The 26,093-nt window shown below is 31.3% G+C and overlaps 6 protein-coding genes across 19 annotated transcripts; 4 read left to right on the forward strand and 2 right to left on the reverse strand.

Moving 5' to 3' along the window:
• The first annotated feature begins 210 nt into the window (after positions 1–210).
• LOC143351530 (transmembrane protein 242) lies at positions 211–2,751 on the forward strand. 3 transcript variants are annotated; one of them, XM_076783132.1, is made up of 3 exons: positions 211–757; positions 1,362–1,704; positions 1,967–2,751. In XM_076783132.1, the coding sequence occupies exons 1-3, from the start codon at positions 715–717 to the stop codon at positions 2,172–2,174; spliced, it is 594 nt and encodes a 197-aa protein (XP_076639247.1). In that variant the 5' UTR covers positions 211–714; the 3' UTR covers positions 2,175–2,751. The 3 variants fall into 3 exon arrangements, with proteins under 3 accessions (XP_076639247.1, XP_076639256.1, XP_076639267.1); XM_076783141.1 differs by having other exon boundaries at positions 1,972–2,194; XM_076783152.1 differs by lacking the exon at positions 1,967–2,751 and having other exon boundaries at positions 1,362–1,956.
• A 96-nt stretch (positions 2,752–2,847) lies between these two features.
• On the reverse strand, positions 2,848–5,501 carry LOC143351510 (DGAT1/2-independent enzyme synthesizing storage lipids). Of its 2 annotated transcripts, none has more exons than XM_076783077.1 (6): positions 4,887–5,501; positions 4,444–4,582; positions 4,273–4,367; positions 3,673–4,034; positions 3,397–3,600; positions 2,848–3,315 (listed from the first exon to the last, which is right to left on the reverse strand). In XM_076783077.1, exons 1-6 carry the CDS (start codon positions 4,933–4,935, stop codon positions 3,208–3,210), a joined length of 957 nt encoding a protein of 318 aa, XP_076639192.1. In that variant the 5' UTR covers positions 4,936–5,501; the 3' UTR covers positions 2,848–3,207. The 2 variants fall into 2 exon arrangements, with proteins under 2 accessions (XP_076639192.1, XP_076639201.1); XM_076783086.1 differs by having other exon boundaries at positions 2,855–3,315; positions 5,023–5,500.
• A 679-nt stretch (positions 5,502–6,180) lies between these two features.
• Positions 6,181–10,000, forward strand: LOC143351488 (E3 ubiquitin-protein ligase MARCHF5). 5 transcript variants are annotated; one of them, XM_076783028.1, is made up of 8 exons: positions 6,374–6,391; positions 6,485–6,816; positions 7,066–7,296; positions 7,558–7,708; positions 7,763–7,986; positions 8,083–8,401; positions 8,477–8,642; positions 8,721–10,000. In XM_076783028.1, the coding sequence occupies exons 3-8, from the start codon at positions 7,107–7,109 to the stop codon at positions 8,874–8,876; spliced, it is 1,206 nt and encodes a 401-aa protein (XP_076639143.1). In that variant the 5' UTR covers positions 6,374–6,391; positions 6,485–6,816; positions 7,066–7,106; the 3' UTR covers positions 8,877–10,000. The 5 variants fall into 5 exon arrangements, with proteins under 5 accessions (XP_076639170.1, XP_076639160.1, XP_076639152.1 ...); XM_076783055.1 differs by lacking the exons at positions 6,374–6,391; positions 6,485–6,816 and adding an exon at positions 6,181–6,199; XM_076783045.1 differs by lacking the exons at positions 6,374–6,391; positions 6,485–6,816 and adding an exon at positions 6,192–6,315.
• A 182-nt stretch (positions 10,001–10,182) lies between these two features.
• Positions 10,183–12,263, reverse strand: LOC143351519 (2-aminoethanethiol dioxygenase). 3 transcript variants are annotated; one of them, XM_076783118.1, is made up of 3 exons: positions 12,076–12,263; positions 11,296–11,632; positions 10,183–11,179 (listed from the first exon to the last, which is right to left on the reverse strand). In XM_076783118.1, exons 2-3 carry the CDS (start codon positions 11,593–11,595, stop codon positions 10,787–10,789), a joined length of 693 nt encoding a protein of 230 aa, XP_076639233.1. In that variant the 5' UTR covers positions 11,596–11,632; positions 12,076–12,263; the 3' UTR covers positions 10,183–10,786. The 3 variants fall into 3 exon arrangements, with proteins under 3 accessions (XP_076639233.1, XP_076639215.1, XP_076639223.1); XM_076783100.1 differs by lacking the exon at positions 12,076–12,263 and adding an exon at positions 11,835–12,068; XM_076783108.1 differs by lacking the exon at positions 12,076–12,263 and having other exon boundaries at positions 11,296–11,817.
• A 1,220-nt stretch (positions 12,264–13,483) lies between these two features.
• LOC143342110 (uncharacterized protein C2orf42) lies at positions 13,484–17,649 on the forward strand. 5 transcript variants are annotated; one of them, XM_076765647.1, is made up of 8 exons: positions 13,484–13,736; positions 13,887–13,966; positions 14,311–14,699; positions 14,797–15,120; positions 15,208–15,427; positions 15,499–15,704; positions 15,785–16,703; positions 16,813–17,648. In XM_076765647.1, exons 3-8 carry the CDS (start codon positions 14,313–14,315, stop codon positions 16,980–16,982), a joined length of 2,226 nt encoding a protein of 741 aa, XP_076621762.1. In that variant the 5' UTR covers positions 13,484–13,736; positions 13,887–13,966; positions 14,311–14,312; the 3' UTR covers positions 16,983–17,648. The 5 variants fall into 5 exon arrangements, with proteins under 5 accessions (XP_076621762.1, XP_076621753.1, XP_076621742.1 ...); XM_076765638.1 differs by lacking the exon at positions 13,887–13,966 and having other exon boundaries at positions 14,282–14,699; XM_076765627.1 differs by lacking the exon at positions 13,887–13,966.
• A 792-nt stretch (positions 17,650–18,441) lies between these two features.
• Bic (bicaudal) lies at positions 18,442–20,727 on the forward strand. Its single transcript, XM_076764547.1, has 4 exons — positions 18,442–18,704; positions 19,285–19,656; positions 20,020–20,146; positions 20,229–20,727. The coding sequence occupies exons 1-3, from the start codon at positions 18,627–18,629 to the stop codon at positions 20,128–20,130; spliced, it is 561 nt and encodes a 186-aa protein (XP_076620662.1). The 5' UTR covers positions 18,442–18,626; the 3' UTR covers positions 20,131–20,146; positions 20,229–20,727.
• The last annotated feature ends 5,366 nt before the right edge of the window (positions 20,728–26,093 follow it).

Genomic DNA, 26,093 nt, shown 5'->3' on the forward strand with positions numbered 1-26,093 from the left:
TGGTGTGAAATGAATGACTCCCACCATACATGTCTTATTGTCAGTTTCACTTCATATTGTTTTAAGATATTTTAATTTAAAATAATAATAGACTAAGATTTCTTTATAATAAAAATTATATTCACTTTAATGAAAATTTTATTTTAAAATCTCTGAGAATTCACGTCGTAATATTTTGCCGGCGTTTGTGTAGTTAATGGATGGGTTTTATTAAGGGCGAGGCTCACATAAAATTTAATTTATAAAATTGACAGTACAAATGTAAACGTTTACACACAGTTTATCTTTATCTACGAGTAACGATTCAAGTTCAATACTGTTTCCTATTCCACAATTTCTATTGATTTTATTAATTTGTTCTAATCTAACATAATAATTCAAATTCATATATATATTTATAAATTAAACAATACGTTCTGGTACTAAAATATTACTAGAAAATCAATCTAGTTGCGATTTAGTGGCGCCAGTATCGCGAGATTACTATTAGGGTCCCTGACTTAGGGCTGAATTTCAGGGTTGAGGATTTATTAGTAGTAATCAATGTAGTCTATGGTTGATATGGAAACCACTACAAAATTAGTATGATGGCGATTTTGTAAATTATTCAAGTATTTTTCAAAGTTCTTCGATAATTGTCGAGAATTTGCCGTTGTTATTGCAATAATACATTTTGACAACATGTACAATATATTATAATATAAATTGATCACTATGCCGGACAAAGACGCGAAGAAACGAAAAGAAAATTTGTATGGTAGGTTTATGTTATAAAAACACATTCTATTTAAGTTTCAAGATGAATGAAAATTTTCAATAAATTATTTTTCGATGAATTAAATTTGTATAAAACATATTCTTGCAAAATATAATTACTGTTTCATCTCGAATATATTATAATTAATTACTTGCAGACAGTGTCTTTACAATTTAGCAAACAAATTTTTTATAATAAATTTACATGTATGTATTAGCTCAGTGGTTGTTAAAACTAAGATTTCAAATCATGTACAACCTAATTTATAATAAAATTACTACACACAACCTTTGGAATTCATTGTAGTTCAATTTAAATAATTTTATTCTAGTTAATAGTTAAAGACTAATGATTTTTAATTGAAATTTAGTTACAAAGTTAATGACAATTTTTACTCATTAATGTTGACTTTTAACAGATAACATGATTGTCATTTTCATTCAATTATTGATAATCTATGTTTTATAATAGTTAAATAAAAATAGCAATCATTATAGATGTTACAAGTCAATACAACTTTATCATTTACAAAGTGATAAAGTTTCTTTTAAGTTACTCTATGTCTGCATAATTAAATTCAAAGATTTTGCAATCTGTGTTTTAGCTACAATGTTTCTAAGTGGCGTGGCAGGAGTTTCAGCTATGATTGGTTTCTGTGGTGCATTGTCATCAGCTAAAAGACAGGATACAAAGAGTTTTGATATGGGAGTTATGGGAGGGAAAGGTCTCCCAGAATCAGGAGCAATGCTTGCTACCAGAGCTTTGTTTTGGGGTTCTGTGTGGGCGATCAGTGGTTGTGGATTGCTTTTTTATGGCATTTGGAAGCTCTCTGGAGCTACAACCATGGAAGAGTTCAGAGTGAAAGTTGGATCTATCCTACCACGCATACCAAAGAACAATCCTCCTCAGAGTAGAACCGAATTCGAAAATCTTACAGATTTGCTTAGGTACGTTTCCGAGGAATGGGGTAAAGAAAAGTAACCTTACTTTTCAAAAGTGAAAATCGAAGGGAATGAATAGAAATAAAATACATAATACAGGACAAAGAAGAGAGTGACTTAATGTAATGTAATAATTATTCTGTCCTTTTGTATATATGTAAATAGAGTTTTTTATATTGTAATATTGAGAAGTACGAATTATCGTTGTTACAATTAATACGATTGTATAAGTTGCAAGAAATGAAATGAAATGAAAAATCATTTTCAGTACAGGCATTTTTGTCCACTTAAAGTGTCCACGGTTATCCCCACCAATTCTTGGAAGCCAAGCAGCTTCGAACATCGAGCGTGTCGAGCGTAACTTGACGCCAGTCGTTATCGACACAGTGTACAATGTATACATAGAATGGTTTCGGGTGCCAGCTATTGTATCTCACTTACACTTATCCTCTTTTCTTATCTCTGTTGAATTCTGAGAAGTAACCATGCCCACATAAATAACTGCGGCCGGTCCCAAGTGTAGTCACTTAAGTGGGCAGTACTGTAAGTACTGTACATATTCTTCGACCGACTTTTAAATGGGCCATTTGAGCACGGAGTACGGCGTGTTTTTACGCTGAAAATATACATTCTAGTCGATAATAAAAATAGCTCAAAACTTCTCTTATGGTTCCCAACAAGCCTGCTCAGTTAAAAAAGAATCGGAATTTTTGTAGTTGTAGAAGTAGATGTCTTTAGAAACTTTTAAATACTTATAGAAGTATTTTACTAAGGCGAAGTTGAAATTTAAAATTCTGTAATAATATACCTTTTAACCTTCAAAAGACGGATCATCTTGTTATTTCGCATTTCAGTATAAGCGGTAAATTGAATTTATTATGTTTTACAAGCAAGTGTAGATTTTTATAAATTCTATTATCACTTTTGTGTATAAAATTAGTAAATAAAATAACTCAGGTAAGTACATGTACACTATTCTAAGGAATTATTAACAGATCACAATTGTAGTAGAAAAGCACATAACAAAAATTGTTTTTTACAAGGTACTTATAGTAGCAGTATTTAACAATCAAAGTATATCTATAATATATGTAACATAAATTACATATCTGTATCGATTATACAAAAATTATAAATATATAAATTACTTGTGTGTATATATATATATGTATATATAAATTAAAAAATGTATTCAAATTGGTATAGCTTTGTTAATTTGTTATTTTATGTTATCGATTAAGACAAAACTTATAAAATATTTACTTAACAGATGGAAAAGGAAGCTTTTATACTTTAAACATAAGTACAATTTCATTAGTGTAAAGTTAATACTTATTAACTTATACCAATTTAAATTAAATTCGATAACCGATAATTATTATAAAATAATCAGCACCTAGACTAAAAATGTAAAGTTCGGAAATCTAGAAAAAATATATCAAATTTTTAATGTTTCTCTAATTCAAATTATATACCTTAATATCGTGATACTCATATGACTATCACAATCTACGATTGTTTTGTTTCCACATTATATATTCTTTCTAATAAAGCTAATGATATACTTCCAGGTATTCTTTGATGTTGTCTTATTAAATTATTAAGTGCATCAGCAACCTAAAAATAATAACAATGAGTCTAAACTAACTCAGTTTTTACTTGTTACTATTACCATTACTTATAGTTCTATTTTATTACTTTTAATTGTAATTCTTCGGGTGTAAGACTGCTATCATATGGAATTGGTTTACCAACATATGTAGTTAATTTTACTGGAAAACCACCATAAATAGGTACAAAAGGAAATCTTGTTGCAGCATATATTCTCAACCACATTCTTCTACCCCAACTTATTGTTCTAAATGCTTCTCTAACATTTTTTGTAAACAAAGGTATTATGCACTGTTACAAAAATATTAATGTTTCAAAATTGTTCTAAATATAAGAATGAAACATGACAATAGAATAACATACCACTTTGGCATCTAATGCCACTTTGGCGAAACCTACTCTTTTCTTCCACATTAGTTGATAATAAGAGTCTCCAAATTGAGCTTCGTATACGCCACCAGGTGAGATAGCAAGCATATTTCCTTCTTTCAAAATAGTAGAACATATTTGAACAGTACCAGGTATGACTTTCAATACATGAGAAATTATGGACCAGCCAGGACATTTAAAAAGAAATCTATCAGCTACTGTATGAATTAATCTTGAATTGAGAAGTAATACTTTAGATATAAAATAATAAAGATCTATTGGAATAGCTCCATGATAATATACAAAAAGCACTGGTTCATTTTCTGGTATATTTTCTAATCCAACTACTTCATAGCCTGTCAAAAGTATGAAATAATATTAGAAAATTTAAGCATTTAGTACAATACACACCAATATTTTAAATGTTATATATGTAAAAACTAATTTATAGTGAAATTAGATTGCTTATTTATATTTTAAATTATTCAAAAATTTGCTATAAAGATAAACTAAATTTTTGTGAGAAATCTATACCTTATTTAATATATAACATATAATACTTCAAAACAAAAAATTATCTATTTCATAACATACCATACCAAATCCAACCATGAGCATCCCAAACTGCAGCTACCACATTACGAGCTGCATTCCTCCAATCAGTTCCATACGCGTTCCTTAATCTAACTCTATCAAAATAAATTATTATATATTATTAATCACATAATTCATAGTTTATATGCATTTTTGCTAATAAATACACACCTGTGTAGTTTGTATACATATAATATTAACATAGTCAAATATAATAATACTACAATCACAAGTGGTAATAAAAATGTTATTAAAAGTGGCATTAGAAGCCACGATAACCACAATGTAAAATCCACGTCAATATATTCAACTGAAAACATTATTGTACAAAATTAATTATTGGTAAACAGATTTTATGTAATACAATATGAAAATAAAAGATAACAAGATAGTGAAATGTATAAGTAAATTTATAAAAAAAAAGATCTGTGCGAAATTTATTTGACTTACTGAAGTATATTTATTCACCAATATAACTACTAATTTTTAATATCTAAACATGCTTATAATGCTATCAATTTTTCTTTTCAAATTGCTGATGTTTAGCATTGTATTTTTCACATTGTATATAAGATAATGTTATACCAATAATAAATATAAAATAATATTTTTACCTATAGTATCTTCTAAAATTTTCCGCAGGTTGAATATTATGGAAAACATGTTTAGATTACAAGGAAAAATAAGGAAACACAAGAATAAATGTATTATTACGATTACAAAAAAGCCGATATTTCATAAGACACCCACATATTCTCTAGTCTCAATGCAGATAATAAATTTTGTTTTGTGCTTTTTGAACACCATTCATTTATATTCCGGAATAATTTTATAAAACTTTGAACTATATTCATAAATATTCAAATATAGGAAGTTTATACTCAGTCATATCCTATACTATTTCATTCACAGTTTGTTATATTTTGTATAGCTCCGCATTGTCGTGCCATTTCAATTATTCGTTCATCGATTTTGTCTTAATTCATACATTTAATACATGACATTTTGTAAGCATTACACTTGTACATGTTTCCGTTAAAAGTTAAATACAAACAAATACTACAAATTTAATAAAACGGCGGATAATAATTGATATATACATATAATATAGTCTGTCACAGATCAGCAAATTGTTAGTAGCTAACTTCGTGTATATCAGTTCTAATTTGCAAGTCAAGAGGAGTGATAATTAGCCTTATGAAATTGCAATAGGTTTAATTCACTGATCTCTATATAAATACATATGTATAGAGATCGGTGGTTAATCCTTTCACTCGCGTTTGCTTTGTTATGCTTGCAATTTCACAATTTCAATATAAACGATTTAAAAAAATTAATATTTCTTCTAATGTATTTTAAAATATGCCATTTTTATTACTTTAAACACGTATAACACTGTGAGATTGAGATAATTTTTTAGTATATTAAGAAAAATGTACATAATCAACGAGATAATACGTCGTTGTTAGTAAATAGTATAATAACGTTGTAGATTATTGTTGTTAGCTAATTTTAAATTTATGTCGATAATATTCATGGGACTCGTTTAAATGTATCTAAGAAATATTTGTATTGCATAATTATGTTTAGCAGCATGTGTTGAGAAGTTAACACGAAGTAATTGAATCAATACGTTGTGTATTATTATATTTTTAAATTAACAAACTTAAATTAATATCAATTTAGAAAATGGCGCTGAAACCATGAGATAGCAAAACTCGATATAAATCGCGAAGAACTTACAAAAAAATAGATCGGTTATAATTATCAACTGTCGAAAGCGTAAGGTGAATTAAATAATTCTAACGTATATTTACTTCAATTTGTTATACGGGTAAAAATCACGATACTTTAATCTATTTAAGAAAATCAGAAGGATTGAAAGGACCATTGAGAAAGGCGCTCAATATCGGCGTGAAGTTTGGCGGTACATTTCATTGGCGAATTTTCATTTTAACATATTGTCACTGCGAGCAGAGCAATCTCATATAACTTTTAATTGTTACCAATGTTAGTGAAAAAAGAAATAAATCTATTTGCAAGGTGAAATTTGGAAAATACGATTTTTATCTTAAAATTTCAAAATATTGGTATTTAGCACATTGTATTTTAAAAAGATGTTAGTGGTTTTCTCGCGTTATCGTATATATTGAATAGTGTTTCTGAATTGCTTATAAATGTTACTTCAGGTACAGATTATTTTCGATTCCAGTATTTGCATCATCGGTACCGTATGATATTGTACTATTTGTGTGTCGCTACTGTACAATCTATATTCGATCGGAACATTTTTTCGGCAATAAACGAATCTTGCTCCAATACGTTATTGTATAATTTATAATGACACACGTTAAGCAGTCGACGATCAACTTCGTAATGATGTGTTACTAGTTTAAAAAATGGTTTTATGATACGTTAACATAGTGTCTTAACGAGACAAGATCAATGTTCGACGTAATGAAGTAACTGTTTGGACATATTTTTCGAATCTATCTGTAAAATTGAATTTCACCATTTTGCAGTAAAGTAACAATGCATATCGTGGTAAATAAAAAAATATAAAGAGGTGTTTATAAAGCACATTCTGACATTTAATAAAAATTCACACATATGTATACAATATCTAACATAGTCACTACTAGTTATTTGACATATATGTACTCTATGTATATTCTGTCTTGTATTTTAATGTGTTTGAGTTGAAGAATAAATCAACAAACTATGTTTCTCTATGAATATGTTAGCAAGAGGACTATTATCATAATGTATGTTTAATAACATTTATTTCAACAGGTGTAAAATGATAACACAGTAAAGAAAGTCTTATAGACAGAATGTCAGACAACGATGATTTATTACACATGTTTTCATTACATAGACTAAATCCCAGTGGGAGAATAATAAGTATAGAATATCCTGGTACTATAGAGTCTAATGCTAATCGTCTTCCAAATTTTGATGTTACCATAATAGGATGCCCTTCACATCCAAGACCAGAAAGACAAATTAATGAATTAAATAATGGTAAAGTTTATTATTAATACTTGTGTATGTATATGAAAAGAATTCTATTAATAATATTTAAGAGTTTATATTACTAGTGTATATTAACCAAGATTCAAAATTATGTAGTATATTAGAAGTATGCAAACATTTGTTAACTAAGTATTTTAAATAAAAACATAAAGGGTCAATGTTATAAATTTATTGAAGAAAAGTTCTGTATACAGTATTGTTTGCATATTTATATTTAAGGAATGTATTAATTCGTATTTATTTTTAAAGCAATATTCGATGCCCAAGCTGCAGTGGTTGCACATAACGAGGAGTCTGTGTTTGAACCAATGGATAATATACAACCGAGCGATGTAACGGATGGAACGTCTTCTACAAATCAACTAGAAGTTGGTCCACAGGCAGTAAACTCAGATGATGAGTATGTATAGTATTTCTTAATAATACATTTAAATATGCATAGATTAAGTAATAGTGTTATTCGATACAGCAAAAGATATTGTTGGGTATGCTTTGCATCGGATGAAGATGATGCAACTGCATCATGGGTGAAACCATGTCACTGTTGTGGTACAACTAAATGGGTTCATCAAGGATGTATACAGAGATGGGTTGATGAAAAACAAAAGGGGCGTGCAGGTGCACATGTAGTATGTCCACAGTGTAACACAGAGTATATCATTGTATATCCAAATATGGGTTAGTAATTTATAAATTTAGAAACTTGAACTTTTATCAATATTAGTGATTTATATGTATATTATACACATCACAATATACAATTAATTATTTCAGGACCGTTAGTAGTAGTGTTGGATACTATTGATGAAGTAATTTTACGAATCTGTCCATGTATAGCAGCTAGCATATTTGCTGCATCTATATACTGGGCAGCTGTGACATATGGAGCAGTAACTGTAATGCAAGTCATTGGTCATAAAGATGGTTTAGCTATGATGGAACGAGCTGATCCTTTAGTGTTATTAGTTGGTTTACCAACTATTCCAATAATATTGGTTTTGGGTAAAATGATCAGATGGGAAGATCTAGCACTTAGCCTTTTCAGACGTCATGCACGTAAGGTTCCTATTTTGAGGCATTTTTTGCCAAGTAGGTACGTGTAAACAAATTTCAAAATCTTAAACAAATAGGTCATTTACTTTAAATTAATAAGTATCTATTATTTAAGTTATTTTAACGACGACAGAGCGCAATCTGAAGAGGTACCACCTATGAGTGATTCAGTATCAGCGACACGTATTCTTTGTGGTGCGCTTTTGTTACCTAGTATCGCCAGTATATGTGGCAAAATATTCTTTGAAAGTATACACTCCCATTTTCAAAGAACGTTACTTGTATGTACTAAATGTGTGTACTGTTAACAAAATAATTCGTTTTAATAATTATTAATAATATTATATGCAACTTTGCAGGGTGGTATAGCATTTATAACGATAAAAGGTGCATTCAAGATTTATTATAAACAGCAGCAATATGTACGACAATGCCAACGTCGCATAATGGATTATACAGATGATAATGTTGCACTATACAAAAGACGACAAAACTTCGAAGCTCAGACAACTTAAATAATGATGCATCAAATATCCTTAAAGAATGCGCTAACAAGGAACTAAACTTCTAAGTGTACTTAGTACACTAATGTCCAATATATTACTTTTATCTAATGATGTAAGTTTATGGGTACTATAATCGGGTATAATAAATACGTAATGTATATGTACATACAGGTATGTAAGAATGGAAAATTGTCATTACATACATAAACTTGGTTAGTAAATTATAATATGTGTCCAGCGAAAAATGTTACATTCTTTAAATGTATTAGTAGAACAACGATAATGTCTGTTTCATCGTTTGTGTAGTAAATAAGAAATAAGAATCGAGCTATAATGATGATACTTTTTAGTTGAGTTCAAAGTTTTCTCTTGCTCCAAATTTAACTCTTTTGCAGCGGCATTCTCCTAATTAGCTGTAATAGCGTTTATAATGTACGGTAGAAAATAAATGATTTTCTACTTATATTTGCGATGTGAGCAATATTTGAAAAAATTTACAAAAGTCAGTAACAAACTTAAAATAATAAATATTTTATTTAATAGAACAAATGGAAAAATAAACGTAGTGGATTGAGAGTCATTTTATAATTATGTTTTATCATGTTTGCAAATAATAATAGTTTATATATTAACATTCAAACGAAAATTATGTTCTTCGCAACAAAAGAGTTATAGATAATGAGCATGAAGAAATTTTGTTTCTTCTAACAATAATAATAATTACCATCAAATTTGCTATAAATTGAAAAAGAGACAAAGCTTTCTTTTGAAAGTTATTTACGATTTTACTACTATGTAAAGGAAAGAATACAGAACTTTATTTCTATTATAGATAAGTTTTGGATCGGATATTAAATCGTATATTAAAAGTTTAGTAAGGAAATTTTATTTTATGTAAATGGTTTATTTACTGTAGACATAAAGAACTAGTAAACATTGATTTGAATCAATAAACCGTGTTTATTTTCTTTACCTGGGCAAGTAAATCTTGTAACTATATGTATGATAATGAACATTAATTCATTTAAATATTTATCATGTATACAATGATCATTTTTTAGAAAAATTATAATTAGTTAGAAAAAATTAAATACAAAATCTCAGGTACTAAGGGAATTTTTTTAAACAGACTTGTATAATATATAAATATATTTATTATTAAGTATTTTGTTCTGTAATGTAAATTATGAATTAATTAAGTACAACACGTGTTTAACAGGTATTTTACCTAATTGTCTTGAATAATTGTGAATATATTTTTTTGGTCTGTACCATGTAGACAATTAAACTTAAACAACTGTAATTTATACACCATATACATAACACATAATTTACAATTGAGACAATATCTCTACATTTTAAATATTACGTGATATAAGCATCATATCTTTTATACAAATAGAAGTTTCGCTTTTATTCTAAAATTATCATATGTTTTTTATCACACTTTACACATAAACTGTACTATAATACATTCTTTGTTTATGTTCTAGCTTTGTATACCAAGAAAATAGTAAATTTAATATAATTATTTCACATTTGTTATCATTTTTATATAGATAACTTTTTTACAATTTCAAAATCAATAAAAATGCAAAATAAATGCATATATTCTATGTAGAAGATGAATCTTTTTCTAATATTATAGAAAGTAAACAATATTAAATAAAAATGAAAGCAATATTACAAAATATAAAATAATTTCTATTCTATAAAACTTACTTAAATAACGTGTGTGTACTTTTAATTTATAAAGAAGGTACTTATTAGAAATGTGTAATAATATACATTCAATTAGAATTTAAATATTCTTCGGACTTCATAATATAATTTAAATTATGCTTTGAATTGTAAATTAATGCTATAAAATGCCAAACTTTTTAACAGATTAAACATAAAATATGTTTCGATATTTCACATCACATTAAAGGTGGTCCTGTGTATTTAAGACTTTTAGAATAGAAATCTGGTGGACCTTCAATAACTAATAACTTGACTTCTTCAATTATGTCTGCTGAATCTGTACATAACTTAGAACTAATAGTTTTGAAAAATGTGCATGGTCTTGGTCCGTTTCCACAATCACCTACATCATATGGTGGGCTAAGTATGTCTAAGAATGCAGCTGGGCCCTCAATACATGAAATTTCATGTAAATTTTTATCGCGTGGCATAAGAACACAAGCAGGTGAATTACTGTGTAAAGTTATTGGTCTGTGTCTAAGTGCTGTTATTTTTTTATTCAATTTGATTCTGTGATCATCGTTTGTCTTCAAAGTATAGCTGTTCACTTGAACCGCGCCACTGATTACCTACATATTAAAATGTTTTTTGTTTATAAAAAGTTTGAAAATAACTTGATCCAAATAATATATCTCATATTTGATATAATATACATTCTAAAAAGAAGGATATTTATTTTACATACTTTTAAAAAACCATGCATTCCAGGATGATTATGCATTGGCATTGTAACTCCATGTTTGAGTATAAAAATTGAAATAGTCAGATCCTTATTTTCAAATATGTCAATAACACACATTGGTGCAGGTTGCATCTGTATGGAGTCAAGAACTTGCTTGTTTAAGTTCACATCCTCGGCTGTAATTTTATTCATCAAATTCCATAATTTGTCAAAATTCTTTAAGCAAAGCTTGAATCCGACGTTTTTTCGTCCGTCAAATGTTTTTAATGCTTGCCTCCATACGATTTCAATTGCCGACGTCATATTTACTAACTTTATAACACTATTTCCGTGAATTTACCTTTCGAAAACCATATTGTTGCATCAATAATATGCTAATGATCGAAATACAAGTAATAAGTAAAATATAATCCATGGAACTACGTAAAAAAGATTTGTGCCCCGTCATAACCTTATTTGTTACAATATAGAATGCTTAATTAAGTAAGAAAATAATTATGAACGTCAATGATTTAAATTAGGTAAACAATTTTAATAAATACCATTAAATTATTGTGTATAATACTTATTCACGTTTCATATTTTTCTCCAAAACATCATTGGGCAAATAATATTAAAATTACTGAAATTCATATACTTAGAGGTTAAATTAAATAATAAATTCCTTTATCATTGTACATTACAATTTACTAGCTATTACTGCAACTTTTAAATTAAAGTAAATGCTATTAACATATATTCCAATTTTCTAATTAGTTTTGATCCGTAATGATATATGTATACCTCACGCAAAGAGTAAATTCAATAAGAGATGCCACTCCGAGCGGCACCTTTGAAATATTTACTTGACCTTGTCCCTTTAAACTAGTTGGAGAGTCAGCGGTTTATTTGAATCAACAGCGATCAACTGAATCTAATACCTTTCCCATACCTCTATTTATAATAATTTTAAAAACTTATTTAAACCATATAGTGTCTGTATATTACTAGTATTGTACTTACACTTCGCTTCGCGTTTGTTACTAAACTATACTAAACATGGTTATATGATTCAATTCGTACAGGTGATATTATAAACATACAATTTAGAAACCTGTATCTATTTAAAGCTAGTTCTTTTTTTTGTACTTTCTGAACGTGTATTAATGTTATTTCTACTGGACGGAACAAATGTAACTATTGATGTTATAAAATATTTAAACAATGTTTTTAAGAAAGACCATGCTTTTATTGGTTTTACGAATTTTCAATTTTAGAAATAATATCGCGTTAAATATTTGTAAAAACTATGCTACGCTTAAATATTTACTTACTTGAAATGCAAAAGGAAAAGGTTGTTACGGAAAAGATTGAATAGAAGAAAAACTAATGTCAATGTAAGATAATTGTTTAATGTATTGTTAAAAAATACATATCACGCAATAAATGTTATGAATTTTTACCGAACATGAAGTATTTTTATTTAGTTACAATATATTATGAATTAAAATTAATCGAAGTGCATATTAGTTGTTACATAGTTCTGTGAACTTGGATTAACGGTTCAAAGAACAGACAGAGATGCCAGATTGAGCACCGGGTGCATTACTCACACTATGCCAGATCACGCGTACGTGAACTCGTAGAGTTCCGGAAAGTTGACAAACGCAAACTGACACATGCTCTCTTTCTCGATACTCCTAAGCTACCCGAAGTAATTTCAGACCGCCTCGTGAGAGTCCAGAGAGCCGCCTAAGTTGCATGAATAGTTCGTTATTTTCAACGATAGATGGCGCTTATTTTCGACCTCAAACCCTCTGGTGTTAAAACGCCCAAGTTTGTCGAGAAATCCATCTACCGTGGACGATGCGAACTATTCCACGACAAACTTGGGCGTTTTAGCACCAGAGGGTTTGAGGTCGAGAAATAAGCGCCATCTAGCGTTGAAGATAACGAACTATTCCACGACAAACTTGGGCGTTTTAACACCAGAGGGTTCGAGGTCGGAAAATAAGCGCCATCTATCGTTGAAAATAACGAACTATTCCACGACAAACTTGGGCATTTTAGCACCAGGGGGTTTGAGGTCGAAAATAAGCGCCATCTAGCGTTGAAAATAACGAACTATTGCACGCAACTTGGGCGGCTCTCTGAAAGAGAGGAGCAAGAGAAAGGGAGCATGTGTCAGTTTGCCTTTGTCGATCTTCCGAAACTGTACGAGTTCACGTACGCATGATCTGGCATAGTGTGAGTAGTGCACCCGGTGCTCAATCTGGCATCTCTGGGAACAGAATGACTGCGGGCCTGCCCCCTACTGCAAATGTATTGGTAATTTAGAACCGAGATGAGCTTTATTTATTTACTATCCGAAACAACTCTTTTGGAATATAATTATTAGTGAAAAACGTATGAAAAGCAGGTTTTTTCTTACTGTAGTATTGATTCTGCTGCAAAAGTAAAAAAAGGTAAAAACTTTATGATATATTTGTTTCAATATAAAACAATGTTTGGATATTTGTAAACGAGTTTACTAATATTTTTATAATATGGAACACTTGATTTTATCCGATTACTGTTCTGTGATTAATTTTTTGTACATGTTTATTATAATGAAGCCTCAATTTAACAACTATAAAATTTAATATTGTATCTAATGGAGTTCCCAAAGTAGATACAAATAATTATGATTTATCAAGTTAGTTTCATGTTTTTATTATTATGAAAGTACTTTTAATATCGAAGTAATTTAAGAATATAAGAATAGATATAATAATATAATAACATATAATATTAACTTAACCCTTAGACAACCAAATATTTTTGTTCTACGTAAACAATGTGATTTATAATGGATCTCAATAAAAAAATGTCATGTGCTCAAGAATTGAGCTTTTGGGGTTTCCAATGAATTTCACAAAGTTGTCTAAGGGTTAAGATATCATACAAAATCAAATGTTACTTGAATGTATATTGTTATATATGTATTATTAAAGATTATATTGCTATGTAGTAATTTAGAGCAAACACAATTCCTAATAGCTATGTCCAATGAGGAGCGTTTGAGGAAGCTTCTATCAGATTTGGGAAAAGCTACATTACGTGGGGTTCGCAAATGTCCAAAATGTGGGACTTACAATGGATCACGTGGTTTATGTTGTAAGAACAAATATTGCGATGCAGTGTTTAAGGAACCTGGTGAAAAAAGAAAATTGTCAACAGAAGCTTGTAAGCTTATTACGGGCACAACTGCTCAAGTTTTTTCTGTTCGAGTGCGAGACAAAGGCCCAGACTATCGTGGATTTGTTCAATTGCCATTAATAAATGCAACAATTTCTAATGAAATGACAACACTTATTTCACAATCAACAGCATTGTGCTTTGTTGATAGTTGTGAAAGAAGTTTCGATACTAGTGTTCTTAAATGTCATGTGAGTTTCATAAATAGCATATATTTAACTAAATAATGAGTAATATATTTATAAAGTTAGTTCTTTGTTACAAAATTTTTACCGGTTTTTATGATAGGAAAAAAATTCATCCGATGTGCCTGTTTCTACATGCCAACATATACATGCAGCTCTAAGATGTTATGCGGAAGCACAACCATTGACGTTAAGGAATTCTGTTTTATCAACCTTGAGTGTAAATAATGAAATGAAACAAGAAATTTGGTTACTAGCTACAGAAACTTCAGGTCCCTTAGTACAACGAGTATCTAAGAATATAATGGCAGTAAAGTGTAAAGCTTCGCCAAAACATCCATTAGGTTATCTTCATTTTTCTCTCTTCGTTACAAAATTGAAAGATAGAATTGAACATCGTTATTTCTGTTCTTGTTCTGCATTTAAGGCAAGTATAGAAAACAAGAAAAATTCTATTATATTTAAAAATAATTGTACAGTTGAGGATCATAAAAAACATTGAAACTTAATGTAGGGTGTGACAAAAACAGCAGGAGACAAAGCAGATTTAGCGCAATCTTTGCAAAATAAACGTTGTGTACATTTTTATGCATGTATTTGTGCATTTGCTAGTGATGCAAAGTTATCCGAGGAATTTAGTTATTATATAAACTTAGATCAAACTGATTTCAGTATACCAAAACCATTGTCAACAATGGTGCAGAATAATGAACAAGATAAAATAGTTGGTATTGGTAAGAGGATTGGATTTAATAAATTTTAAATTTAACCTAATATTGTTTTTATACTGAAGGAAAAATTGCAGATCTTGATGGTTTAACTACAGATGATACAGATACGCATCTTCTAATATTTCGTGATGATACTCTAACAGTGCAGAGTTTAGATGGAAATAGATTGGACTTAGATTCAATGAATTTGGATTCTACAATCTTACCAAATAGTATTGTTGAAAATATTGAAGTAGAATGTGATCGTACCTTATTAGAAGATAATAATATGATATCACAAGTAAGAATGTTTCATATTTCATCATGCAAGTATATCTTACTTAAGTCTTAAAATACTAAAATTATTTTAAATTGTGGTAGGTGCATAATTTAGAAGTAATTAATCAAAGTGGCGTTCAACTTGGTGGAAATGTGGTCAAAATATTGGAGGATCAAACGACCATAGATTCTAAATACAATGTGCTTAATAATAGTCAATATATTCTAAATGATAATAATATAAAGGTATTGAATACTGGAACTTTAAAGGTCCTTGACACAAATGCTATTTTGGATGTAAATAACATGAAATTGATTGATACCAATACTGTTTCAAATACAAATGGTGTGAAAATAGTAAATAAGAATGTGTTGATACAGTATGATACTGGAAATTTATCAAGTATGGAAACTAGTAGTACTCAACAGCCAATTTCTACAAAGCGAAAAAGAGATGATAAACCAACAACTACAAATACCACTAGTTTAAATAATTTGAACTCAATAGAACCAAGAAAAGCTAAAACAAAGTTACAAATTGTTAAAAAATATCAGAATCCTTGCGAAGATTTAGATGAAGCTAACATAAATTTACCTTTTATTAAATGGTTGGCATCAATAACTGAAAGAATAAATCAAACTATGCATTTTCAATTTGACGGAAAACCCGACCCATTAGTATTCCATGTACCACAATTATTTTTTGATTGTTTGCGGGAAAGGATATCATGTGGCGGTAAAAAAAAACGATTACCAAATTCAACGACAGCGTTTGTCAGAAAGGATGGTGTACCATTAGGTACATTCACTAAATACACATGGCAAATTACTAACATTTTACATGTTAAAAGTATTTTCGAAACACCGCTTATACCTTTGGAAATCACAAGAAGTTTTGTCCAAAATGCAGATGGTACATATGAATTGTACAAACGGGAGGAAACGGATATAGATCGGTATAAAAAAACCAATAATAATGCATTGATTAAACCTTTAGAATTAAAGACTTATTTGAAAGTTGGTAAGAACTCTGAAATTTGATGATAAATTAACTTACAGATGAATAAATATTATAAGGTATATTTAATCATAAGTATAATCAATTTCCTATTTTTTGTTTTGTTTTATAGGAAATACTTCTCCAAACCAAGTTGAACCGACACCATTTCTGATAGAATGGATACCAGATATTTTGCCAATATCAAAAATTGGTGAGCTTAGAATTAGATTTGAATTCGGTCATGTAAAAAATGAAACAAATCACAGATGGAGGAAAATAGCTTTATTAAAAAATTATTAAATGAATAATTTTGTAATAATTGTCTTTGTATTACCAAATTTTCACTTTCCTATTATTAATGGTTATGTAAAATGTAAAATCTTTCAAAAATAATTTTTCCATAGAAAAAGAAAAACAAACGATAAATATGAAATATAATTTCGTAAGTTTAGTGCATACATTTGAAATGTTGAATAATTCAGTATATAAGTTCTTGTTGAAAAAGCTATAAAGGAAATGCCTTAAATTTAAAAAAAGTTTAAATCTAAAATACTACAAGTAGCTTTTTTCTGGAAATAAGTTTTAAATTGATTTAAAAGAACTAAAGACTGACCTAATTTTATGGTATCGTTTTTATAAAGATAAAATTTGGAAGAAATACGATTTTTCTTAGAACAAATAATTCATATTTTCATATTATAATATCAATGTTCATGTTACATCACATTTGTAAGACCAGTATCTTTTGTTCATGAAATGTATTCATCATATATTTTTTAATTAATTTATTGAAAGTAACTGTATAAAAAATTATATTAATATTCTTGTCAAAAGAGTACTAAATTGTATTATTATTGTATATGAATGTGATATATTGTAAATATATAATTTAAATTGGATATTGTTATGTAAAAATGAAAAACATTTACATTACATAAAGAAACTCCATTTGTTTTAGGAGCTTAAAAATAAATTATATATCTAAAGTATTTGTCGTTTTGATTCCTTCTACTAGTCTTTTATTTAAATAAATGTGTAATTTAAATATTTATACACCTACAATATATTACAATTTCTATTACGTAAAAATAGAAATTTGGTCTCAATGTTGAGGATAACTTTAATATCTGTAATTTTGTGCAAATTAAATATTTCAATATAATACATAAAGAGAAAACATTAAATATTTATTTATAAGCTTTAAATATAAATAAACATAATCATAAATTAGCGTGATAAATTATGATTTTTTAAAAGTTTGTGTACAGAGATGACAAGAGTTGTCATTAGCTTTGAAAAAAAAAAATATTTAATACAAATTTTTAATTTTGAATTTTACATACGCGCTTTATTTATTTCCAAGTAAGTTTGATGAATTTTGACATAATACAGACGATTTTTCATTACTGGAGCTGTTAAATGTCTCGGTCCTAATGAGCTGCTGCACTTTTTTCAAATTCTACGATAGAACAAATTTTGAATTATATTATAACACCATTTATGATGTTTTTCTCTTAAGTTGTATATCGTAACGTGATGGTGTCCATAACCTACGTATTCAGATGGGCTATTATACGAAACGGCAATTCGTAAATAAAACAAATCCTCTAATAAAAGAAAATGAATCGCGAGAAATTCCAATTTATCGAATCGACTACGATCAACTTCAAGTACGAACGATATTATTCAGAATTAATCAATGTAGTCTTTTGAGTTAAGTATCGAACGGAAGTGTTGTCCTTCCGGAAGTCGTCTCTGACGTAGAGTGCTAAAGAAGCGTACACTTCCATTTTCTCGACCCTTTTGGCGAACAGAGAGCACGTGTTTGCTCGCCGGTCGCGTTCAGTTCATTCTATTGTGTAAAATTTTGCATCAGACATATAGTCTGTCTGATTGTGGTGACGGAAGATCAAAAGCTTCTGATCGTCGTAGAGGCTGGTTAACATGAATCCTGAAAAGTTGAAGAAGCTTCAAGCTCAAGTACGAATCGGCGGTAAGGGAACACCCCGACGCAAGAAGAAGGTATGTAAATTTATTTCGAACATCAGCATGAATTTACAGAATTCTTGTTAATTCTATCAGGCCACGAGTTTTCGAGTTCAGGGATTACGTGTTTCGAATGTCAATCATAATGATTTACCCGTTTCGCTCATTTTCGAAAATTGTTTTTCGATTCTCGACCACCGATCACCATTCCTACGTGACACCAAAAATTATGCAGTTGTTTTCTTCAAGACACGTGTTTAGTACATTTGTAGATTATTCACACATGCTCCGTGACTGTATTACTATCCTTTCGATATTCCTCTTTTATTTTTTGCGCGTCAATGAAGTAGCTATTGCTTCCTCGTGTATAAGTTTCAGATTGTAACTTGGATTTTCAGTTTATCACCTGCGTTTATATAAAATCGTTATGATGTTTAAAAGTACAGTAAAAATTAATGTTACATATATATACATATATATTTTGTAAGAAAATTATGCATTGAAATGTGGCAGTTTACAAAAGAAAAATTTCATAATAAAAAAAATTAATATACCTATTGTTTTGTGTATTATTTTTTATGTTATTGTCTTTTAATTACATTTAATGCATTGTTAGGTCGTGCATGCAACTACTGCCACAGATGATAAAAAATTACAAAGTTGTTTGAAAAAACTATCTGTGAATACAGTCCCTGGTATAGAGGAGGTTAATATGATTAAAGATGACGGTACTGTCATCCATTTCAATAATCCAAAAGCTCAGGCTAGTCTGTCTGCAAACACATTTGCCATTACTGGTCATGGCGACAACAAACAGATAACTGACATGTTACCAGGAATAATAAGTCAGTTGGGACCTGAAGGTGTTACACAATTGAAACGATTAGCGAGTACAGTTTCCGGTAGCACAGTTGGTAAAGCAACATTGGAAGAGGACGACGAGGTGCCTGATTTAGTGGGGAATTTCGATGAAGCCAGTAAAGAGGAGGTAATGAATCTGTATAAATAATAGCAATTATGTGTTTGTTTAAAAATTATGTATAATATATAGAAGACTAGAAGGCATATAGATATATGTATAAAAGGCATTTAATTATACTGCATGTATATTATTGTTGAGGCATATATACTGGGATATTGTAGATTGATCTTAGTTTTTAGATATTGAAGAAAGATTAATTTATTTTTAATATTACATAATAATTGTAATTATTTACAATTAAACAAATTTTTGATGTTTCTGTAGTTTTTCTATTTATATATTTTTTATACCATATTATTTATAAGGTTATTTTAGTAAACGAAATTTGTACAGTTGTGTATTATTAAAATGTTTGGTATAAATTTGAAGATTGCCCCTAAAAAGGAAGTGGATGAAAGTGATAAAGCAGCTGGTGATAAAAAAGAAGTTATTACGAATGATGGAAAGAAGGAAGCCCCCTTAGCCACGCCTGAAGCTTAAAGCATTCAGTATCAAGGTAATTTTACAATGTGACGCCTATTAAATTAAATTGTCATTTAAAAAAAATAAATTGTTTTTTAACTTCTATTTTTTTACAGCTATTTCGTACAACTAACAGTTGTAATTGACAAGTTGAGAAATACAAGTTGCAAAAAGCAATGCGTAAACGAAGTATCACTATACATACGTTATAAATATTTGACATACCCTATGATAATGATATATGAGTAACAGTTATCAAGAAATAAAAGAAGCTGTTACAGAAATCAAAAGTTTTTATGGACGATGTTCTTTACTTTGTTGCATTTGCTAACGGTAGATTTTTGCTTTGAATCAGCTGGAATGATCTTACTCTTCCTGAATTAACATTGTGTGACTGTTAATTGTGTACGAGATCTGGAGTTTGAATTTTAGGCATTTAATTTGATTGTTTAGTCACGTGTAACGCGATGTGAAATTACGATTTTTATTACGATTTTATTTGTAATAGTTTCCTCATTGTCATATTGTGTTCACATGTGTTCTTATTTTGATGATAACGAACTCAAAGAATTTATAGGAATACCGATTAGTAAAATAAAATGAAATTTCCGGCAAGTGGTAACAGTACCCTTCTACCTATTCGCAGTGACGTTATGTAGGCGGAAAAAGTTTATATAGAGTATAGAAAGAGTAAACAAAACGAAAAAAAAAATGCGCGAGGCACCTCTATTTTAATTGATGGAGTTAATAGCAGTTACAAATAAGAGTAGTTTCTTGCAGCAGCTTTCCAGCGTGGAAAATGAGGTGTAATATTTTGTAATGTAAACTACGGAATAAATTCATTTGCTGGAAATGCGGGTTTCTACTTAAAATTTCACGTTTCTCCAATACATTGTAGTCGTAATTTGTCAATATTTATATTTTCATCGATAGAATAGATCTGTAATAACAGTGTACTTATGGAAATATACTAATAAGAGCCACTCTGTATAGTAACGTACGTTTCTTAGCATTTTCCACTTACAATTTATATTTTACATGTGTGAACATGATTATGTTCACGTTTGAACACTAAGATTTTAATTGTTAATTTTAAATTCATGCAGGTGTAATGAGAGCAGTTTGTTGTAATTTTTAGAAATGTATACAGCAGGAGTATGGCAGTTTTTTCATTTTGTTGGATAAGACGTTTTATTGGCGAAGCATATTTTTCGATAAGTATAGTGTTTATTATGCACCGATAATTTATTCTGAATTATTAATTTATCGATTAACTGATCAAAATTAATTTTGCCTATGTCGTCATTCAGCTGTTATAAAATCTGATTCGTTGTATGAAATTATGTCATGTAACAATAGCAAGCAAGGTTTACGGTAACAATTGCGAGATAACCGAGCAGTAATTGGTTTGATAAGTTGATGCTTTTATCCACTTGAATCTATTTAGGCGGCGGGCTCGAGCATTAATCATCTTTGGACCGTAAATAACTGGACGTTTTCAAGTTTGCTTTATGACTACCGTCAAGAGATGATAAACGTTTGTGATAAGTTTTGTCATGCCAGTTTACATAAATCTGCGTTTTTTTTTAAAATACGCTTTTTTATGGACATTTTATTTTCATATTCTTAGCTTTCAAGGTTTCTGGTTTAAAAGAAACTATATGAGTTTTCATTACACTACTTAATCACTTGTCATAATTATTATGATCTGTCTATTATACAAATCAAATGTTTACAATTTATGCGAATTATTGTATAAAATATAACGTTTGAAATGCTTAAATCACTTTTGTGATGATAAAAAAATAATTTGAATAAACTATTCGATTAATTTGGAATAATGTTTATCTATGTACATATTTGAAGTGGAAAAATATTATAAAAAATCGTAAAGAACGAATAAGTATATGGCACGACTGTCTGTCAGTGCACAGAGATGCCAGATTCAGTACCCGGTGCCCTACTCACACATACCAGATCACGCGTACGTGAGCTCGTGGAGTTTCGGAAAGTCGACAAAGGCAAACTGACACATGCCCTCTTTCTCGATTATTCCGAAGCTGCCCGAAGTAATTTCGGACCGCCTCGTGGGAGTCGAGAGAGAAAGGCTCACATTTGCCTTCTCGCTCTTAACAACTGAAATCCGACCTCCCGTCTACGACATACGATTTGGAATCTCGAGCAGAGATTCTCGACTGCCCAGGCATTTTTACTTTCCGACCTATGTATAGGCGTACATAAGCAAAGTACCCATAATGAAAAAAAATTTTGTAAAATTTATTTTACGGAAATACATGTTTTAAGACCCCCTGATCACATTTTAATTATTGAAAAAAAAGAAATTTTTTTTATTATTCCTATGTATGAGCGTACATATGTATATTATTAATACGTTTTAGTATAAATGGCTAAATGAATTTAAATGAAACTTTACATTTAAGTTTTATGTTCTCATTTCAAAGTCCGGTTAGACTTTGACTATCTTCTCTAGAAAAGAAAAACTTAAATGAAATCTTATACATTATATGCTTACTTAAATCGCATTGAAAACGAATACCACAAATGTTTTAGAATAATGTGCAAAATGGTCTTACTCGCAAAGGGTTAATTGAGAAATAAATGCTTGATAATTAAAAATAGCAGTAAGTAGCTTAACCAGCTGGGATTTTCGCTAAAACAAATTGAAAACTCGGTTCTAACAAGGGAAAGTTGGAATGGTACCCGGTTTTGGGTTAAGTTTTATTGCAAGATATTATTAAAGTTATTACAGCTACTTATCTTCAAAAATAGAACCAAATTCACCAATAAAGGCAAATGTGAGTGAAGTCAAATGTGAGCCTTTCTCTCTCGACTCTCACGAGGCAATCCGAAATTACTTCGGGCATCTTCGGAGAATCGAGAAAGAGGGCATGCGTCAGTTTACCTTTGTCGACTTTCCGAAACACTACACTACTGGTATAAACCAGAGATGCCAGACGAAGCGCCGAGTGGACCGTGGACACGTCTCATGGGAGGTAAGAGAGGCAGGCTCACTTTGCCTTCTCGCTCTTGAACAACTGAAATCCGACCTCCCGTCTACGGCATACGATTCGGAATCTCGACTGCCCAGGTATTTTTACTTGCCTTTCCTAGAGTTCATTACTGAACTCTGCAAATTACTCCTGGTTTCCATTTGCCTCTGATGACTTCTGATGACCAATGCTGACAAAAGTACAGAACTCCCGACAACTTTTGACACCATACAGCGACTGTTACTGACTGCTCCTGATTACTGCTTGCCTCTGCTGGACTCTGCTGACCATCGCTTATATTTCTGACAACCTATAACGATTACTACTGACTTCTGTTAACCTCTGTTGGTCTTTGCTGATCTCTGTCAGCACGTGCTTGTCTCTGCTGAACTTTCCTGGCCTCTGCCGAACGCTACTGACCACTGCAGGTATTTCTGATAATGTAAAACGATTAATACTTACTACTGCATGACCCTACAAGTCTCTGCTTGCCTTTGCAGGTTTCTGCTTGCCTGTGCATGCCTTTGCTGGCCTCTGCTGAACACTGCTGACCACCCCTGATGCTTCTGACATCGTATAACAATTACTACATGCTACTGCTCGCTCCTGGTGATCTCTGCTTGCCACTGCATGCCTCTGCTCGTCTCTGCTGACCGCTGCTGACCACCACTGATACTTCTGATAATATATAACGCTTACTATTTGTTACTATTCGCCCCTGGTGATCTCTGCTTGCCACTGCTGGCCTTTGCTGACCAGCGTATATATTTCTGACAACGTATTACGATTACTACTGACTTCTGCCAGCCTCTGCCTGTCTCTGCTGACCGCTGTTGACCACTCCTGACACTTCTGACAATGTATAAAGATTACGACTGACTTCTGCCTGCCTCCGCTGGCCTCTGTCGACCACTGCTAGTCTCTACATGCCTCTACTGGTGGCTAACTTGAGTTAACAGGTAATGTCATAAAACTGTTTTACGCGTTTTGGCTGAAGTATAATGTAAAATGTACGAGGTACAAGGTATGACTACATATACTTCTGAATTTTGACACAGACCTCCGCTGGCTCATGCTGGCTTCTGCTGACCACCACTTATATTTTTGACAACATATAACGATTACTACTGACTTCTGCCAGACTCTCCCAGCCTCTGCTAGCCTCAACTGACCACCACTTATATTTCTGACAACGTATTACGATTACTGACTTCTGCCAGCCTCTGCCTGTCTCTGCTGACCGCAGTTGACCATTCTTGATACTTCTGATAACGTACAACGATTACTACTGGCTACTGCCAGCCTCCCCAACTTCTGCTCTCCTCTGCTGACCACCGCTTATATTTCTGTCAACCTACAACGATTACTACTGACTTCTGCCACTCTCTGCTGGCCTCTGCTAACCGCTGCTGACCACTCCTGATACTTCTGACAACGTATAAGGATTACTACTTGCTACTGTTTGCCAGCTGGCCTCTGCCAACATCTCCCGACGTCAGTTAATCATCGCTGACCACAGCTGATCGTTGCTGACAACTTGTGATATGATATAATATAATATAATATGTTTATATGTTTCAAAGTTTTGTATAATGTAAATCTGTGGCAATAAATGACATAATTTCAAAGAATTCCATGTGTCTTCATCATTTCTAACTTTCCTTTCCTCTCGAAACCATTCCCTTAGTTATAAGATACCTGCCACCTCTTCCCTTACCATCCCCTCCTGATAACAAAGTCTAAAATGGACATAAAACCGTCAGCGCCTGACCTATGGTCGATTAGAGATACTTATTCATTCATTCAGTAAACGTCAGCTCCCGTACTTGCTGCCAGAGATAAAAATTTTCAAGTCTAAAATGGACCTGAAACCGTCAGCGTCATAGCTACAGTCGATAGGTAAACGCCAGCTCCGCATACTAGCTGCCAGAGGCAAAAATTTTCAAAGTTCCGTGGAAAAATTTCGAATCTGCCGCCGCCTGGGCTTTCTCACAAGCGCTCGCTCGGGCCTTCGTTTCTATATATACACTCGTTAACCCAACTCTAAATGGGCCATTTCATGACATGCCTTCCTAGCAGCAACATCTCCCAGCAGCAGCGGAGCCGGCAGGAGCTGGTCCTCCCCTGGAGGGGGGGTGGGGGTCCGGCCAGGTCTGGCTGGCGGTCTCCCACCCAGTGGGGGGGGGGTCGCTGCAAAATTTTCGGGATGTTCCTTCCCGAAAATTTTCTAAGTTCCACAGCTGGCAGGAGACACAACAACAATGGCGGATGGCGACTACCAGGAGAGAGGAGAAGGGGCCCAGCGACGATCTTCCAGAAAAATTTCTAAGTTCCACGGCTGGCAGGGAGACAACAAACACTTGGCGGAAAAATTTCAAAGTCCCACAGCTAGCACGAGACACCTGGCGGTTGACGGGCTGCCAGGAAAGATGGAAGGGCGGGCTGCCATGTTCATCCAGAAAAATTGCAAAGTTCCCGGGAAAGATTTCACAGGGGGGGGCTCTTTAAAATTTTTGTCGAAAAATTCAGGCCGGAATTTTTGCCGCTGCCTGAAACTTCCGAGAAATTTCAGGGATTCCGAGAAGTTTCAGGGTTTCCGAGAAGTTTCAGGGATTCCGAGAATTTTCAGGAATTCTTAGAAATGACGTCATTTCCAGGAATTCGCAGAAATTTTCTGGCGGCGGGAGATTTGAAATCTTTCCGAAGAACTAAGAAAATTTTTAAAGATACGGAGTGTCGATCGAGTCTTATAACTAAGGGAATGATTTGGAGAGGGAAAGAACGGTAAAAAATGTTGAGAACAGATAGAAATCTTTTAAATTATATCATTTATTGACATAAATTTACATTATACAAAACTTTAATACATATAAACATATTATATTATATTACATCATGTCACACGTTGTCAGCAACGGTCAGCAGTGGTCAGCGATGGTCAGCTGACGTCGGAAGATGTTCGCAGAGGCC

Source organism: Colletes latitarsis, chromosome 1 (genome assembly GCF_051014445.1).
Source record: "Colletes latitarsis isolate SP2378_abdomen chromosome 1, iyColLati1, whole genome shotgun sequence".
NCBI classification, from domain to species: Eukaryota; Metazoa; Arthropoda; class Insecta; order Hymenoptera; family Colletidae; genus Colletes; species Colletes latitarsis.

Bases quoted from the DNA above. Each gene is read 5' to 3' on its own strand.
- LOC143351530 (XM_076783132.1), top strand. From the start codon at position 715: ATGCCGGACAAAGACGCGAAGAAACGAAAAGAAAATTTGTATG. The intron at 758-1,361 runs GTAGGTTTATGT...TCTGTGTTTTAG, and splicing joins ACGAAAAGAAAATTTGTATG to CTACAATGTTTCTAAGTGGC. The intron at 1,705-1,966 runs GTACGTTTCCGA...AATCATTTTCAG, and splicing joins AATCTTACAGATTTGCTTAG to TACAGGCATTTTTGTCCACT.
- LOC143351510 (XM_076783077.1), bottom strand. From the start codon at position 4,935: ATGTTTTCCATAATATTCAACCTGCGGAAAATTTTAGAAGATACTATA. The intron at 4,583-4,886 runs GTAAAAATATTA...TAATGTTTTCAG, and splicing joins AATTTTAGAAGATACTATAG to TTGAATATATTGACGTGGAT. The intron at 4,035-4,272 runs GTATGTTATGAA...TACTTTTGACAG, and splicing joins TCATGGTTGGATTTGGTATG to GCTATGAAGTAGTTGGATTA.
- LOC143351519 (XM_076783118.1), bottom strand. From the start codon at position 11,595: ATGACGTCGGCAATTGAAATCGTATGGAGGCAAGCATTAAAAACATTT. The intron at 11,180-11,295 runs GTATGTAAAATA...TTTAATATGTAG, and splicing joins GAATGCATGGTTTTTTAAAA to GTAATCAGTGGCGCGGTTCA.
- Bic (XM_076764547.1), top strand. From the start codon at position 18,627: ATGAATCCTGAAAAGTTGAAGAAGCTTCAAGCTCAAGTACGAATCGGC. The intron at 18,705-19,284 runs GTATGTAAATTT...ATGCATTGTTAG, and splicing joins CACCCCGACGCAAGAAGAAG to GTCGTGCATGCAACTACTGC. The intron at 19,657-20,019 runs GTAATGAATCTG...ATAAATTTGAAG, and splicing joins ATGAAGCCAGTAAAGAGGAG to ATTGCCCCTAAAAAGGAAGT.
- LOC143351488 (XM_076783055.1), top strand. From the start codon at position 7,107: ATGTCAGACAACGATGATTTATTACACATGTTTTCATTACATAGACTA. The intron at 7,709-7,762 runs GTATGTATAGTA...ATTAAGTAATAG, and splicing joins GCAGTAAACTCAGATGATGA to TGTTATTCGATACAGCAAAA. The intron at 7,987-8,082 runs GTTAGTAATTTA...TAATTATTTCAG, and splicing joins CATTGTATATCCAAATATGG to GACCGTTAGTAGTAGTGTTG.
- LOC143342110 (XM_076765609.1), top strand. From the start codon at position 14,235: ATGTATATTGTTATATATGTATTATTAAAGATTATATTGCTATGTAGT. The intron at 15,705-15,784 runs GTAAGAATGTTT...AAATTGTGGTAG, and splicing joins ATAATAATATGATATCACAA to GTGCATAATTTAGAAGTAAT. The intron at 16,704-16,812 runs GTAAGAACTCTG...TTTGTTTTATAG, and splicing joins AAAGACTTATTTGAAAGTTG to GAAATACTTCTCCAAACCAA.